Source organism: Oncorhynchus gorbuscha, unplaced genomic scaffold, assembly GCF_021184085.1.
Source record: "Oncorhynchus gorbuscha isolate QuinsamMale2020 ecotype Even-year unplaced genomic scaffold, OgorEven_v1.0 Un_scaffold_3927, whole genome shotgun sequence".
NCBI lineage: Eukaryota > Metazoa > Chordata > Actinopteri > Salmoniformes > Salmonidae > Oncorhynchus > Oncorhynchus gorbuscha.
Window position 1 is genome coordinate 23,618 of NW_025748064.1, and position 16,383 is coordinate 40,000.

Sequence of the window (16,383 nt, forward strand, 5' to 3'; positions counted from 1 at the left end):
AAGCAGGATAAAGGAGGTGTCCCAGGTAGACCCAACAGTAAAGCAGGATAAAGGAGGTGTCCCTAACTCAACCCAACAGTAAAGCAGGATAAAGGAGGTGTCCCAAACTGAACCCAACAGTAAAGCAGGATAAAGGAGGTGTCCCAGGTAGAACCCAGCAGTAAAGCAGGATAAAGGTGTCCCTAACTGAACCCAACAGTAAAGCAGGATAAAGCAGGTGTCCCTAACTGATCCCAACAGTAAAGCAGGATAAAGGAGGTGTCCCTAACTGAACCCAACAGTAAAGCAGGATAAAGCAGGTGTCCCTAACTGAACCCAACAGTAAAGCAGGATAAAGGAGGTGTCCCAAACTGAACCCAACAGTAAAGCAGGATAAAGGAGGTGTCCCAGATATAACCCAACAGTAAAGCGGGATAAAGGAGGTGTCCCTAACTGAACCCAACAGTAAAGCAGGATAAAGGAGGTGTCCCTAACTGAACCCAACAGTAAAGCAGGATAAAGGAGGTGTCCCTAACTGAACCCAACAGTAAAGCAGGATAAAGGTGTCCCTAACTGAACCCAACAGTAAAGCAGGATAAAGGTGTCCCTAACTGAACCCAACAGTAAAGCAGGATAAAGGAGGTGTCCCTAACTGAACCCAACAGTAAAGCAGGATAAAGGAGGTGTCCCAGGTAGAACCCAGCAGTAAAGCAGGATAAAGGAAGTGTCCCTAACTGAACCCAACAGTAAAGCAGGATAAAGCAGGTGTCCCTAACTGATCCCAACAGTAAAGCAGGATAAAGGAGGTGTCCCAAACTGAACCCAACAGTAAAGCATGATAAAGGAGGTGTCCCAGATATAACCCAACAGTAAAGCAGGATAAAGGAGGTGTCCCTAACTGAACCCAACAGTAAAGCAGGATAAAGGAGGTGTCCCTAACTGAACCCAACAGTAAAGCAGGATAAAGGAGGTGTCCCAAACTGAACCCAACAGTAAAGCAGGATAAAGGAGGTGTCCCAGGTATAACCCAACAGTAAAGCAGGATAAAGGAGGTGTCCCAGGTAGACCCAACAGTAAAGCAGGATAAAGGAGGTGTCCCTAACTGAACCCAACAGTAAAGCAGGATAAAGGAGGTGTCCCAAACTGAACCCAACAGTAAAGCAGGATAAAGGAGGTGTCCCAGGTATAACCCAACAGTAAAGCAGGATAAAGGAGGTGTCCCAGGTAGACCCAACAGTAAAGCAGGATAAAGGAGGTGTCCCTAACTGAACCCAACAGTAAAGCAGGATAAAGGAGGTGTCCCAAACTGAACCCAACAGTAAAGCAGGATAAAGGAGGTGTCCCTAACTGAACCCAACAGTAAAGCAGGATAAAGGAGGTGTCCCTAACTGAACCCAACAGTAAAGCAGGATAAAGGAGGTGTCCCAGGTAGAAGCCAGCAGTAAAGCAGGATAAAGGAGGTGTCCCAGATGGAACCCAACAGTAAAGCACGATAAAGGAGGTGTCCCTAACTGAACCCAACAGTAAAGCAGGATAAAGGTGTCCCTAACTGAACCCAACAGTAAAGCAGGATAAAGGAGGTGTGCCTAACTGAACCCAACAGTAAAGCAGGATAAAGGAGGTGTCCCAAACTGAACCCAACAGTAAAGCAGGATAAAGGAGGTGTGCCTAACTGAACCCAACAGTAAAGCAGGATAAAGGAGGTGTCCCAGGTAGAACCCAACAGTAAAGCAGGATAAAGGAGGTGTCCCTAACTGAACCCAACAGTAAAGCAGGATAAAGGAGGTGTCTCTAACTGAACCCAACAGTAAAGCAGGATAAAGCAGGTGTCCCAGGTAGACCCAACAGTAAAGCAGGATAAAGGAGGTGTCCCTAACTGAACCCAACAGTAAAGCAGGATAAAGCAGGTGTCCCTAACTGAACCCAACAGTAAAGCAGGATAAAGGAGGTGTCCCTAACTGAACCCAACAGTAAAGCAGGATAAAGCAGGTGTCCCTAACTGAACCCAACAGTAAAGCAGGATAAAGGAGGTGTCCCTAACTGAACCCAACAGTAAAGCAGGATAAAGGAGGTGTCCCTAACTGAACCCAACAGTACAGCAGGATAAAGGTGTCCCTAACTGAACCCAACAGTAAAGCAGGATAAAGGAGTTGTCCCAGGTATAACCCAGCAGTAAAGCAGGATAAAGGAGGTGTCCCTAACTGAACCCAACAGTAAAGCAGGATAAAGGAGGTGTCCCTAACTGAACCCAACAGTAAAGCAGGATAAAGGAGGTGTCCCAGGTATAACCCAGCAGTAAAGCAGGATAAAGCAGGTGTCCCTAACTGAACCCAACAGTAAAGCAGGATAAAGGAGGTGTCCCTAACTGAACCCAACAGTAAAGCAGGATAAAGGAGGTGTCCCTAACTGAACCCAACAGTAAAGCAGGATAAAGGAGGTGTCCCTAACTGAACCCAACAGTAAAGCAGGATAAAGGAGGTGTCCCTAACTGAACCCAACAGTAAAGCAGGATAAAGGAGGTGTCCCAGGTATAACCCAACAGTAAAGCAGGATAAAGGAGGTGTCCCTAACTGAACCCAACCGTACAGAAGGATAAAGGAGGTGTCCCTAACTGAACCCAACCGTACAGAAGGATAAAGGAGGTGTCCCTAACTGAACCCAACAGTAAAGCAGGATAAAGGAGGTGTCCCTAACTGAACCCAACCGTACAGAAGGATAAAGGAGGTGTCCCTAACTGAACACAACAGTAAAGCAGGATAAAGGAGGTGTCCCAGGTGGAACCCAACAGTAAGGCAGGATAAAGCCTTAACCCCTCCATACTGTAGTGTACTACTTTTGAGTGCTATGGATCCTCGTCCAAAGTGGTGCACTACACAGGGAATAGACTGCCATTTGGGACAGATAGAAAGCACATATACAGGTATAGTCTACATGTCAGGTAGTGATTGAGTGTTTCCTACAGGTACTACATTTCTGGGTGTGTGAGACAGTCATTGGAAGAAAACACATTTATTTAATTTTGATTGGTACGTTTTTCTATTCTACCTGTTTTATTGAAATGTTGATATCACCCTAATAAGTGTGCGTGCTGAAATACACTGCAATGTGACTGCAGGGGCTAATGTTTTCAATACGCACTACCTCATCCACATCTCCCCAGAGCAGACACACGCCCTAATCACATGATGATTCTGCCAAGATCGCTCACTTGGAAGGAAACGTCCGTTTCTTTCCCCCCGACTCAACAGTCGGGATTACCGTTGAAAGGCATAGAATGTGAACGGTGCATATGATATACCGTTCTGATATCACGGAATATCGCCTCGTCGTGCAGGATTTCAGCACTCGTGACGCTCAACAACAACAAAAAAAGCCGTTCCCCATCCACCCAATCACCCAATCACTGCTGACAACGGCCCTAGCCTCGTCCTTATTGGTGCCTCCACCCAATCACGACGGCCCGAGCCTCGTCCTTATTGGTGCCTCCACCCAATCACAACTGAAGACGGCCCGAGCCTCGTCCTTATTGGTGCCTCCACCCAATCACAACTGACGACGGCCCGAGCCGCGTCCTTATTGGTGCCTCCACCCAATCACAACTGACGACGGCCCGAGCCTCGTCCTTATTGGTGCCTCCACCCAATCACAACTGACGACGGCCCGAGCCTCGTCCTAATTGGTGCTCGCGCTTCCTCTGATTGGCTACCGGTGCAGCGTTGGCCCAACCCTTCCCCACCAACTGTCACAGGAGCTCCCACTTCCTTGTGATTCTGTCCGGGCGCATCGAAGATGGCTTTGAGTGTGGATGGTAGTGGCGACATCAACCAGCGTCCTAATTCATTCACCGAGGCTATTGTAAAGAAATAAAGGATTATCTTGCGTCGATAAGTGAAGTCGGAGAGGCGGCAGAAAAAGTAGTCGCGAGTAGCGTTCATACGCTCGTCGTACTACGGACGGTTCGCTTCCCGGTGCGTGTTTTTTTTTTTTTTGCTCTCCCCTGGTTGATTCCGATAGCTAACTAACTGACACTTAAACGACAAATTGTGTAAATATTATCCACAGCTAAGCTAACCTAACCACTGCTGGTTAAAAAAATGGCCACCATGGATAAATTAATGAAGGCCTTTGAATCTCTCAAGTCTTTCCAACAACAACAGGGACCGCCGACGGCCGAGGAGACGGCTCAAAAACAGTACGTCCGTGTTTGTTTATTACGGTCATTGTGTGTTGAGACACTGCTAGCGATGAGTTAAGCTTATACGTGACACATACACGGTAGTTGGCTGGTTAGCTAGCTAGCTAGCGATGCTAACCTTATAGCTAGCTAGTTAGCGATGCTAACCTTATAGCTAGCTAGTTAGCGATGCTAATCTTATAGCTAGCTAGTTAGCGATGCTAACCTTATAGCTAGTTAGCGATGCTAACCTTATAGCTAGCTAGTTAGCGATGCTAATCTTATAGCTAGCTAGTTAGCGATGCTAACCTTATAGCTAGTTAGCGATGCTAACCTTATAGCTAGCTAGTTAGCGATGCTAACCTTATAGCTAGCTAGTTAGCGATGCTAACCTTATAGCTAGCTAGTTAGCGATGCTAACCTTATAGCTAGCTAGTTAGCGATGCTAACCTTATAGCTAGCTAGCTGTCACCGTCCACCCTATCACAACACACACAGCAACACAGTCTTACACCCCACGTCTATTTGATAGCTGGAGCTTGTAAACAAATGCCAAGGTGGACTAAATATTACGTTATGATTTCACTAAAGTAAAGTCTTGGAAAAAATAAATAAAAATCAAGTTTAATTTCTCTTCTCTCATATACATTGTGCAGATTGACTGATTTTAGTTTCCACCCCCCCACAATCATTCGTTGCTTGTTGTCTAATATACATTATATTATTATAATTATATGTATAATTGATTTCAATACCTTCTGTAGCTCAGTTGGTAGAGCATGGCGCTTGTAACGCCAGGGTAGTGGGTTCGATTCCCGGGACCACCCATACGTAGAATGTATGCACACATGACTGTAAGTCGCTTTGGATAAAAGCGTCTGCTAAATGGCATATATTTCTTTAATCAAAGCAACATAATGACATTTGTGTTTGTCACATGCTTGGTAAACAACAGGTGTAGACTAACAGTGACATGCTTACTGACAGGACCTTCCCCAACAATGCAGAGAGAGAGAGAACATAGAGAAATACTAACAGGAGGAAATACAGAGCCTTGAGAAAGTATTCACACCCCTTGACTTTTTCCACGTTTTGTTGTGTTACAAAGTGGGATGAAAACCGTATTCAATTAGATTTTTTTTCGACAACAATCCACACAAAGTATTCTAATGTCAAAGTGGAAGACAATTTGAACTTTTTCTGTGAAAAATAAATGAAAGACCACCTGAGATGTTTGAATCACATTTTGGCAGCCATTATAGTTGTGAGTCTCTAAGAGATTTACACACCTGGATTGTACAATATGTGAACATTATTGTTAAAAAATGTATTCCCGCTTTGTGAAGTTGGTTGTTGATCATTGCTAGACAGCCATTTTCAAGTCTTGACATAGATTTTGAAGCTGATTTTAAGTCAACTGTTAGTAGGCCACTCAGGAACATTCAATGTCTTCTTGGTAAGAAACTCCAGTGTATATTTGGCCTTGTTGTAGGTTATTGTCCTGCTGAAAGCAAACTGAATCAGGTTTTCCTCGAGGATTCTTGCCTGTGCTTCGCTCTATTCCATTAATTTTTATCCTAAAAGAAACTCTCTAGTTCTTGCCAATGACAAGCATACCCATAACATGAGTCTGCCACCACCATGCTTGAAAATATGAAGAGTGGTACTCAGAGACGTGTTGGATTTGCCCCAAACATAATGCATTGTATTCAGGACATAAATGTAATTGCTTTGCCACATTTTTCCAGTTTTACTTTAGTGCCCATGTTGCAAACAGGATGCATTATTTGGAATATTTTTTTATTCTGTACAAGCTTCTTTTCCCTCTGTCACTTAGGTTAGTATTGTGGAGTAACTACAATGTTGTTGATCCATCCTCAGTTTTCTCCTATCACAGCCATTAAACTCTGTTACTATTTTACAGTCCCCATTGGCCTCATGGTGAAATCCCTGAGCGGTTTCTTTCCTCTCCGGCAACTGAGTTAGTAGTGACTGACTGTAGTGACTGTATCTTTGTAGTGACTTGGTGTATAGATACACCATCCAAAGGGTAATGAATATCTTCACCATGTTCAAAGTGATATTTTCTACCAATAGGCGCCTTCTTTTTGAATATCTCTCTGAGCACTGGAAAACCTCCCTGGAAAACCTCCCTGGTCTTTGTAGTTGAAACTGCGTTTGAAATTCACTGCTCGACTGATGGACCTTACAGATAATTGTATGTGTTGGGGTACAGAGACGAGGTAGTCATGCAAAAATCATGTTAGACACTATTATTGTAGACAGTGAGTCCTTACAACTTGTTATGTGACTTGTTAAGCACAATTTTACTCCTGAACTGATTTAGGCTTGTCAGAACAAAAGGGTGGGAATACTTATTGACTCAAGACATTTCAGCTTTCAATTTGAATTCATTTGTAAAAATAAAAAAGTCTTAAAACATAATTCCACTTTGACATGATGGATTATTGTGTGTGTAGGACAGTGACACAATCAAATCGCAGTTGAATCCGTTTTAAATTCAGGCTGTAACAACGAAAGGTGGATGAAAAGTCAAGGGGTGTGAATTATTTCTGAAAGCTCTGTACATATACAGGTAGAGATAAAGTGACCAGGCTACAGGGTAGATAATCAACAGTAGCAGCCAGGTATGTGATGAGTCAGTACATATACAGGTAGAGATAAAGTGACCAGGCTACAGGGTAGATAATCAACAGTAGCAGCCAGGTATGTGATGAGTCAGTACATATACAGGTAGAGATAAAGTGACCAGGCTACAGGGTAGATAATCAACAGTAGCAGCCAGGTATGTGATGAGTCAGTACATATACAGGCAGAGATAAAGTGACCAGGCTACAGGGTAGATAATCAACAGTAGCAGCCAGGTATGTGATGAGTCAGTACATATACAGGTAGAGATAAAGTGACCAGGCTACAGGGTAGATAATCAACAGTAGCAGCCAGGTATGTGATGAGTCAGTACATATACAGGCAGAGATAAAGTGACCAGGCTACAGGGGAGATAATCAACAGTAGCAGTAGCGTATGTGATGAGTCGATGCAGATAGTCCGGCTAGCTGTTAGTTAACAATTTAATGAACCATTTAACAGTGTCAATGTAGGTTGTACAGGCATGTACAGTGACCTTGTAATCAGTCTTACCTTTAGCAATAGACTGGCATCACACACACACACACATTCTCCATTGTTGTTCCACTTCGTTAGGCAAGGTAATGCGACCAGTCTTCTTTTTTCTTGCATGTGCTCTTAATTAACCCTTTGTTACCTGATTTCTCTCTCTCACACACACACACACACACACACACACACACACACACACACACACACACACACACTGTTGCTCTTTCTCTCCCCCTCTCTCTCTGTAGGAAGAAAGAGCTGGCCACCACCAAAAAGGACAGAGTGGCCCACTGCATGACCATATGTGAGAACATCATAGCCCAGTCTCTGAGGTAAGCCTGCCCGCCACCACTGATCTGGGATCAGCGTTACCCACGGCCAGTGCCGTTATGAACCCATAGGGACTTCATTCATAAAACTGACCCGAGATTACTGTTTATAAGTCATTTGAATACATTACATGTACACACATGCACACGTACATACTCAGGCATGGGGCATGTACAGGCTGACTGACTGACTGACTGACTGACTTGTCAGATGAGGTTTACAGATAATTATGTATACATCCCAAATGGGACCCTTTTCCCACTACTTTCATCAGGCTCTGGTCTAAAGTAGTGCAATATATAGGGAATAGGGTGCCATAGGGCTCTGGTCTAAAGTAGTGCACTATATAGGGAATAGGGTGCCATAGAGCTCTGGTCTAAAGTAGTGCACTATATAGGGAATAGGGTGCCATAGGGCTCTGGTCTAAAGTAGTGCACTATATAGGGAATAGGGTGCCATAGAGCTCTGGTCTAAAGTAGTGCACTATATAGGGAATAGGGTGCCATATTAGGCTATTAGTTGAGGGACAACCAATGTAATTTGCTATTTTTTTTTCAAATCAAATGTGCTGTTGTTGAAAATGGGTGTTTTACCAGAATGAAGGTCGCCAAATCAACCACCGTAAACACAACTGTCATCTGGCTATATGTTGATCAGGGATACAGTATATTTATATGTTGATCGGGGATACAGTATATTTATATGTTGATCGGGGATACAGTATATTTATATGTTGATCAGGGATACAGTATATTTATATGTTGATCAGGGATACAGTATATTTATATGTTGATCAGGGATACAGTATATTTATATGTTGATCGGGGATACAGTATATTTATATGTTGATCGGGGATACAGTATATTTATGGTTATATGTTGATCGGGGATACAGTATATTTATGGTTATATGTTGATCAGGGATACAGTATATTTATATGTTGATCAGGGATACAGTATATTTATGGTTATATGTTGATCAGGGATACAGTATATTTATATGTTGATCGGGGATACAGTATATTTATATGTTGATCAGGGATACAGTATATTTATTTATATGATGATCAGGGATACAGTATATTTATATGTTGATCAGGGGATACAGTATATTTATGGTTATATGTTGATCAGGGATACAGTATATTTATATGTTGATCAGGGATACAGTATATTTATATGTTGATCGGGGATACAGTATATTTATGGTTATATGTTGATCAGGGATACAGTATATTTATATGTTGATCAGGGATACAGTATATTTATGGTTATATGATGATCAGGGATACAGTATATTTATATGTTGATCGGGGATACAGTATATTTATGGTTATATGTTGATCAGGGATACAGTATATTTATATGTTGATCAGGGATACAGTATATTTATGGTTATATGTTGATCGGGGATACAGTATATTTATGGTTATATGTTGATCAGGGATACAGTATATTTATATGTTGATCAGGGATACAGTATATTTATGGTTATATGATGATCAGGGATACAGTATATTTATATGTTGATCGGGGATACAGTATATTTATGGTTATATGTTGATCAGGGATACAGTATATTTATATGTTGATCAGGGATACAGTATATTTATATGTTGATCAGGGATACAGTATATTTATATGTTGATCGGGGATACAGTATATTTATATGTTGATCGGGGATACAGTATATTTATATGTTGATCAGGGATACAGTATATTTATATGTTGATCAGGGATACAGTATATTTATATGTTGATCGGGGATACAGTATATTTATATGATGATCAGGGATACAGTATATTTATATGTTGATCAGGGATACAGTATATTTATGGTTATATGATGATCAGGGATACAGTATATTTATATGTTGATCAGGGATACAGTATATTTATATGTTGATCAGGGATACAGTATATTTATATGTTGATCAGGGATACAGTATATTTATATGTTGATCGGGGATACAGTATATTTATATGTTGATCAGGGATACAGTATATTTATATGTTGATCGGGGATACAGTATATTTATATGTTGATCGGGATACAGTATATTTATATGTTGATCGGGGATACAGTATATTTATATGTTGATCGGGATACAGTATATTTATATGTTGATCGGGATACAGTATATTTATATGTTGATCGGGGATACAGTATATTTATATGTTGATCAGGGATACAGTATATTTATATGTTGATCAGGGATACAGTATATTTATATGTTGATCAGGGATACAGTATATTTATATGTTGATCGGGATACAGTATATTTATATGTTGAGGGGATACAGTATATTTATATGTTGATCGGGGATACAGTATATTTATATGTTGATCAGGGATACAGTATATTTATATGTTGATCAGGGATACAGTATATTTATATGTTGATCAGGATACAGTATATTTATATGATGATCAGGGATACAGTATATTTATATGTTGATCAGGGATACAGTATATTTATATGTTGATCGGGGATACAGTATATTTATGGTGTGTGGAGGGGGTATCAGAATGAGGTGTGTGTGTGGAGGGGGGTATCAGAATGAGGTGTGTGTGTGTGGGGGGGTATCAGAATGAGGTGTGTGTGTGGAGGGGGGTATCAGAATGAGGTGTGTGTGGAGGGGGTATCAGAATGAGGTGTGTGTGGAGGGGGGTATCAGAATGAGGTGTGTGTGGAGGGGGGTATCAGAATGAGGTGTGTGTGTGGAGGGGGTATCAGAATGAGGTGTGTGTGTGGAGGGGGGTATCAGAATGAGGTGTGTGTGGAGGGGGTATCAGAATGAGGTGTGTGTGGAGGGGGGTATCAGAATGAGGTGTGTGTGGAGGGGGTATCAGAATGAGGTGTGTGTGGAGGGGGTATCAGAATGAGGTGTGTGTGGAGGGGGTATCAGTATGAGGTGTGTGAGGGGGGGGGGGGTGTATCAGAATGAGGTGTGTGAGGGGGGGGTGTATCAGAATGAGGTGTGTGTGGAGGGGGGGTGTATCAGAATGAGGTGTGTGTGGAGGGGGGTGTATCAGTATGAGGTGTGTGTGGAGGGGGGTATCAGAATGAGGTGTGTGTGGAGGGGGGTGTATCAGTATGAGGTGTGTGAGGGGGTGTATCAGAATGAGATGTGTGAGGGGGGGGGGTGTATCAGAATGAGGTGTGTGAGGGGGTGTATCAGAATGAGGTGTGTGAGGGGGGGGGGGTGTGTGTGTATCAGAATGAGGTGTGTGAGGGGGGTGTATCAGAATGAGGTGTGTGTGGTGGGGGGGTATCAGTATGAGGTGTGTGAGGGGGGGGTGTATCAGAATGAGGTGTGTGAGGGGGGGGTGTGTATCAGAATGAGGTGTGTGAGGGTGTGTATCAGAATGAGGTGTGTGAGGGGGTGTGTATCAGAATGAGGTGTGTGAGGGGGTGTATCAGAATGAGGTGTGTGTGGAGGGGGTGTATCAGTATGAGGTGTGTGAGGGGGTGTATCAGAATGAGGTGTGTGGGGGGGGGTATCAGTATGAGGTGTGTGTGGAGGGGGTGTATCAGAATGAGGTGTGTGAGGGGGGGTGTATCAGAATGAGGTGTGTGTGGAGGGGGGTGTATCAGTATGAGGTGTGTGAGGGGGTGTATCAGAATGAGGTGTGTGAGGGGGGTATCAGTATGAGGTGTGTGTGGAGGGGGTGTATCAGAATGAGGTGTGTGAGGGGGGTGTGTGTGTATCAGAATGAGGTGGGTGAGGGGGTGTCAGAACGAGGTGGGTGAGGGGGGTGTCAGAATGAGGTGTGTGAGGAGGGGGGTATCAGAATGAGGTGTGTGAGGAGGGGGTATCAGAATGAGGTGTGTGAGGAGGGGGGTATCAGAACGAGGTGTGTGAGGGGGGGTATCAGAACGAGGTGTGTGAGGAGGGGGTATCAGAACGAGATGTGTGAGGGGGGGTATCAGAACGAGGTGTGTGGAGGGGGTATCAGAGCGAGGTGTGTGAGGGGGTATCAGAACGAGGTGTGTGAGGGGGTATCAGAACGAGGTGTGTGAGGGGGTATCAGAAGCGAGGTGTGTGAGGAGGGGTATCAGAACGAGGTGTGTGAGGGGGGTATCAGAACGAGGTGTGTGAGGGGGGTATCAGAACGAGGTGTGTGAGGGGGTATCAGAACGAGGTGTGTGAGGGGGGTATCAGAACGAGGTGTGTGAGGGGGGTATCAGAACGAGGTGGGTGGGGGGGGTATCAGAACGAGGTGGGTGAGGGGGTATCAGAACGAGGTGTGTGAGGGGGGTATCAGAGCGAGGTGTGTGAGGGGGTATCAGAACGAGGTGTGTGAGGGGTTATCAGAACGAGGTGTGTGAGGGGGTTATCAGAACGAGGTGTGTGAGGGGGTTATCAGAACGAGGTGTGTGAGGGGTTATCAGAACCAGGTGTGTGAGGGGGTTATCAGAACGAGGTGTGTGAGGGGGTTATCAGAACGAGGTGTGTGAGGGGGTTATCAGAACGAGGTGTTTGAGGGGGTTATCAGAACGAGGTGGGTGAGGGAGGGTATCAGAACGAGGTGGGTGAGGGGGGTCAGAGCGAGGTGGGTGAGGGGGTCAGAACGAGGTGGGTGAGGGGGGGTATCAGAATGAGGTATTTGGGGGGTATCAGAATGAGGTGTGTGAGGGGGTATCAGAATGAGGTGTGTGAGGGGGTATCAGAATGAGGTGTGTGAGGGGGGGGGTATCAGAATGAGGTGTGTGAGGGGGGTATCAGAATGAGGTGTGTGAGGGGGGGTATCAGAATGAGGTGTGTGAGGGGGGGTATCAGAATGAGGTGTGTGAGGGGGTGTGAGGGGGTATCAGAATGAGGTGTGTGAGGGGGGGTATCAGAACGAGGTGTGTGAGGGGGGGTATCAGAACGAGGTGTGTGAGGGGGTATCAGAATGAGGTGTGTGAGGGGGTATCAGAATGAGGTGTGTGAGGGGGTATCAGAACGAGGTGTGTGAGGGGGTATCAGAATGAGGTGTGTGGGGGGTATCAGAATGAGGTGTGTGTTTAATGACAGTTCCTCTCTTGTCTCTATGGCTGTGGGATTAGAACGTCTCCGGAGTTCCAGAAGCTTCTGGGCATCGCCATGGAGATGTTCTTGCTGTGCAGCGACGACAGAGAGTCGGACGTCAGGATGGTGGCAGACGAGTGCCTGAACAAAATCATCAAAGTGAGTGAGGACCCCATCTTCTGCTGTCCTCAGAACTATATGTTATGTCTCTCTTTCTCTATCTAGTTCTCTCTCGTTCTCTCTAACTAGTTCTCTATCTAGTTCTCTCTAGTTCTCTCTAACTAGTTCTCTATCTAGTTCTTTCTCTCGTTCTCTCTATCTAGTTCTCTCTCGTTCTCTCTATCTAGTTCTCTCTCGTTCTCTCTATCTAGTTCTCTCTCGTTCTCTCTATCTAGTTCTCTCTCGTTCTCTCTATCTAGTTCTCTCTCGTTCTCTCTATCTAGTTCTCTCTCGTTCTCTCTATCTAGTTCTCTCTCGTTCTCTCTATCTAGTTCTCTCTCGTTCTCTCTATCTAGTTCTCTCTCGTTCGCTCTATCTAGTTCTCTCTCGTTCGCTCTATCTAGTTCTCTCTCGTTCGCTCTATCTAGTTCTCTCTCGTTCGCTCTATCTAGTTCTCTCTCGTTCGCTCTATCTAGTTCTCTCTCGTTCGCTCTATCTAGTTCTCTCTCGTTCTCTCTATCTAGTTCTCTCTCGTTCTCTCTATCTAGTTCTCTCTATCTAGTTCTCTCTCGTTCTCTCTATCTAGTTCTCTCTCGTTCTCTCTATCTAGTTCTCTCTCGTTCTCTCTATCTAGTTCTCTCTCGTTCTCTCTATCTCGTTCTCTCTATCTCGTTCTCTCTCGTTCTCTCTATCTCGTTCTCTCTCGTTCACTCTATCTCGTTCTCTCTCGTTCTCTCTATCTCGTTCTCTCTCGTTCTCTCTATCTCGTTCTCTCTCGTTCTCTCTATCTCGTTCTCTCTATCTCGTTCTCTCTATCTCGTTCTCTCTATCTCGTTCTCTCTATCTCGTTCTCTCTATCTCGTTCTCTCTATCTCGTTCTCTCTATCTCGTTCTCTCTATCTCGTTCTCTCTATCTCGTTCTCTCTATCTCGTTCTCTCTATCTCGTTCTCTCTATCTCGTTCTCTCTATCTCGTTCTCTCTATCTCGTTCTCTCTCGTTCTCTCTCTCTCGTTCTCTCTCGTTCTCTCTCTCTCGTTCTCTCTCTCTCGTTCTCTCTATCTAGTTCTCTCTATCTAGTTCTCTCGTTCTAGTTCTGTCAGGTTGTAGTTTTTACGTCTCTCTGTCTCTCTCTATCAGGCGCTGATGGACTCCAACCTGCCCAGACTGCAGCTGGAGCTCTACAAAGAAATTAAAAAGGTTTGTAGATAAAGTTGTTGTTGTTATGGAGTCCTGTCGTTATGGTGTCCTCTGTCGTTATGGTGTCCTCTGTCGTTATGGTGTCCTCTGTCGTTATGGAGTCCTCTGTCGTTATGGAGTCCTCTGTCGTTATGGAGTCCTCTGTCGTTATGGAGTCCTCTGTCGTTATGGAGTCCTCTGTCGTTATGGAGTCCTCTGTCGTTATGGAGTCCTCTGTCGTTATGGAGTCCTCTGTCGTTATGGAGTCCTCTGTCGTTATGGAGTCCTCTGTCGTTATGGAGTCCTCTGTCGTTATGGAGTCCTCTGTCGTTATGGAGTCCTCTGTCGTTATGGAGTCCTCTGTCGTTATGGAGTCCTCTGTCGTTATGGAGTCCTGTTCACTGATCCTCAATGGATCGATGTGGTAACTGATGATGATGAAGAGTAAGACGAATATTATGACAAATGTTAATTGTGATTGACTGTGGTGGTTTTGGTTATGATGACGAGGGAAAATATCAGGATGGTAATGTTTATGTTGATGATGATGATGGACATGTTGATGAAGATGATGACGATAAAGGTGTGTGTGTGTGTTAGAACGGTGCCTCTCGGAGCCTGAGGGCTGCTCTCTGGAGATTCGCTGAGCTAGCACACCTCGTCAGACCACAGAAATGCAGGTAGGACACACACACACACACACACACACACACACACACACACACACACACACACACACACACACACACACACACACACACACACACACACACACACACACACACACACACACACCTGAGTAGACGCAGTCAGCATTTTTGTCCTGTGGGGTAATACTATGAGGTGTTGGGTCCTGTGGGGTAATACTATGAGGTGGGGTAATACTATGAGGTGGGGTAATACTATGAGGTGTTGGGTCCTGTGGGGTAATACTATGAGGTGGGGTAATACTATGAGGTGGGGTAATACTATGAGGTGTTGGGTCCTGTGGGGTAATACTATGAGGTGGGGTAATACTATGAGGTGTTGGGTCCTGTGGGGTAATACTATGAGGTGGGGTAATACTATGAGGTGTTGGTCCTGTGGGGTAATACTATGAGGTGGGGTAATACTATGAGGTGTTGGTCCTGTGGGGTAATACTATGAGGTGGGGTAATACTATGAGGTGTTGGTCCTGTGGGGTAATACTATGAGGTGGGGTAATACTATGAGGTGTTGGGTCCTGTGGGGTAATACTATGAGGTGGGGTAATACTATGAGGTGTTGGGTCCCGTGGGGTAATACTATGAGGTGGGGTAATACTATGAGGTGTTGGTCCTGTGGGGTAATACTATGAGGTGGGGTAATACTATGAGGTGTTGGTCCTGTGGGGTAATACTATGAGGTGGGGTAATACTATGAGGTGTTGGGTCCCGTGGGGTAATACTATGAGGTGGGGTAATACTATGAGGTGTTGGTCCTGTGGGGTAATACTATGAGGTGGGGTAATACTATGAGGTGTTGGTCCTGTGGGGTAATACTATGAGGTGGGGTAATACTATGAGGTGTTGGTCCTGTGGGGTAATACTATGAGGTGGGGTAATACTATGAGGTGTTGGTCCTGTGGGGTAATACTATGAGGTGTTGGTCCTGTGGGGTAATACTATGAGGTGGGGTAATACTATGAGGTGTTGGGTCCCGTGGGGTAATACTATGTACCCGGTCTGCTGAGGACTGGCTCAGGATCTGTTGTTATTTACCCGGTCTGCTGAGGACTGGCTCAGGAGCTGTTGTTATTTACCCGGTCTCCTGAGGACTGACTCAGGATCTGTTGTTATTTACCCGGTCTGCTGAGGGCTGGCTCAGGATCTGTTGTTATTTACCCGGTCTCCTGAGGACTGGCTCAGGATCTGTTGTTATGTACCCGGTCTGCTGAGGACTGGCTCAGGATCTGTTGTTATGTACCTGGTCTCCTGAGGACTGGCTCAGGATCTGTTGTTATGTACCCGGTCTGCTGAGGACTGGCTCAGGATCTGTTGTTATGTACCCGGTCTGCTGAGGACTGGCTCAGGATCTGTTGTTATGTACCTGGTCTCCTGAGGACTGGCTCAGGATCTGTTGTTATGTACCCGGTCTGCTGAGGACTGGCTCGGTCCCTGACCTCTCCTCTCCCTCCTCCAGACCGTACCTGGTGAACCTCCTCCCCTGTCTGACCAGGATCACGAAGAGACAGGAGGAGACTGTCCAGGAGACTCTGTCGGCTGCCGTGCCTAAGATCATGACTGCTCTGGGACACTTCGCTAACGACGGAGAGGTCAAGGTACACTCACTCACTCACTCACTCACTCACTCACTCACTCACTCACTCACTCACTCACTCACTCACTCACTCACTCACTCACTCACTCACTCACTCACTCACTCACTC

At 45.0% G+C, this 16,383-nt stretch overlaps 1 protein-coding gene across 1 annotated transcript in view; it reads left to right on the forward strand.

The window, feature by feature from the left end:
- Positions 1 to 3,979: 3,979 nt before the first annotated feature.
- LOC124028263 (huntingtin-like) overlaps positions 3,980 to 16,383 on the forward strand; it is a gene marked incomplete at its 3' end in the record, with an annotated part of 12,848 nt that continues 444 nt past the window's right edge. The window contains exons 1-6 of the mRNA XM_046340370.1: positions 3,980 to 4,171; positions 7,543 to 7,626; positions 12,679 to 12,799; positions 13,938 to 13,997; positions 14,577 to 14,656; positions 16,137 to 16,275. Coding sequence (XP_046196326.1) covers positions 4,074 to 4,171; positions 7,543 to 7,626; positions 12,679 to 12,799; positions 13,938 to 13,997; positions 14,577 to 14,656; positions 16,137 to 16,275 — 582 coding nt within the window. The remainder of the gene's footprint in view (positions 4,172 to 7,542; positions 7,627 to 12,678; positions 12,800 to 13,937; positions 13,998 to 14,576; positions 14,657 to 16,136; positions 16,276 to 16,383) is intronic.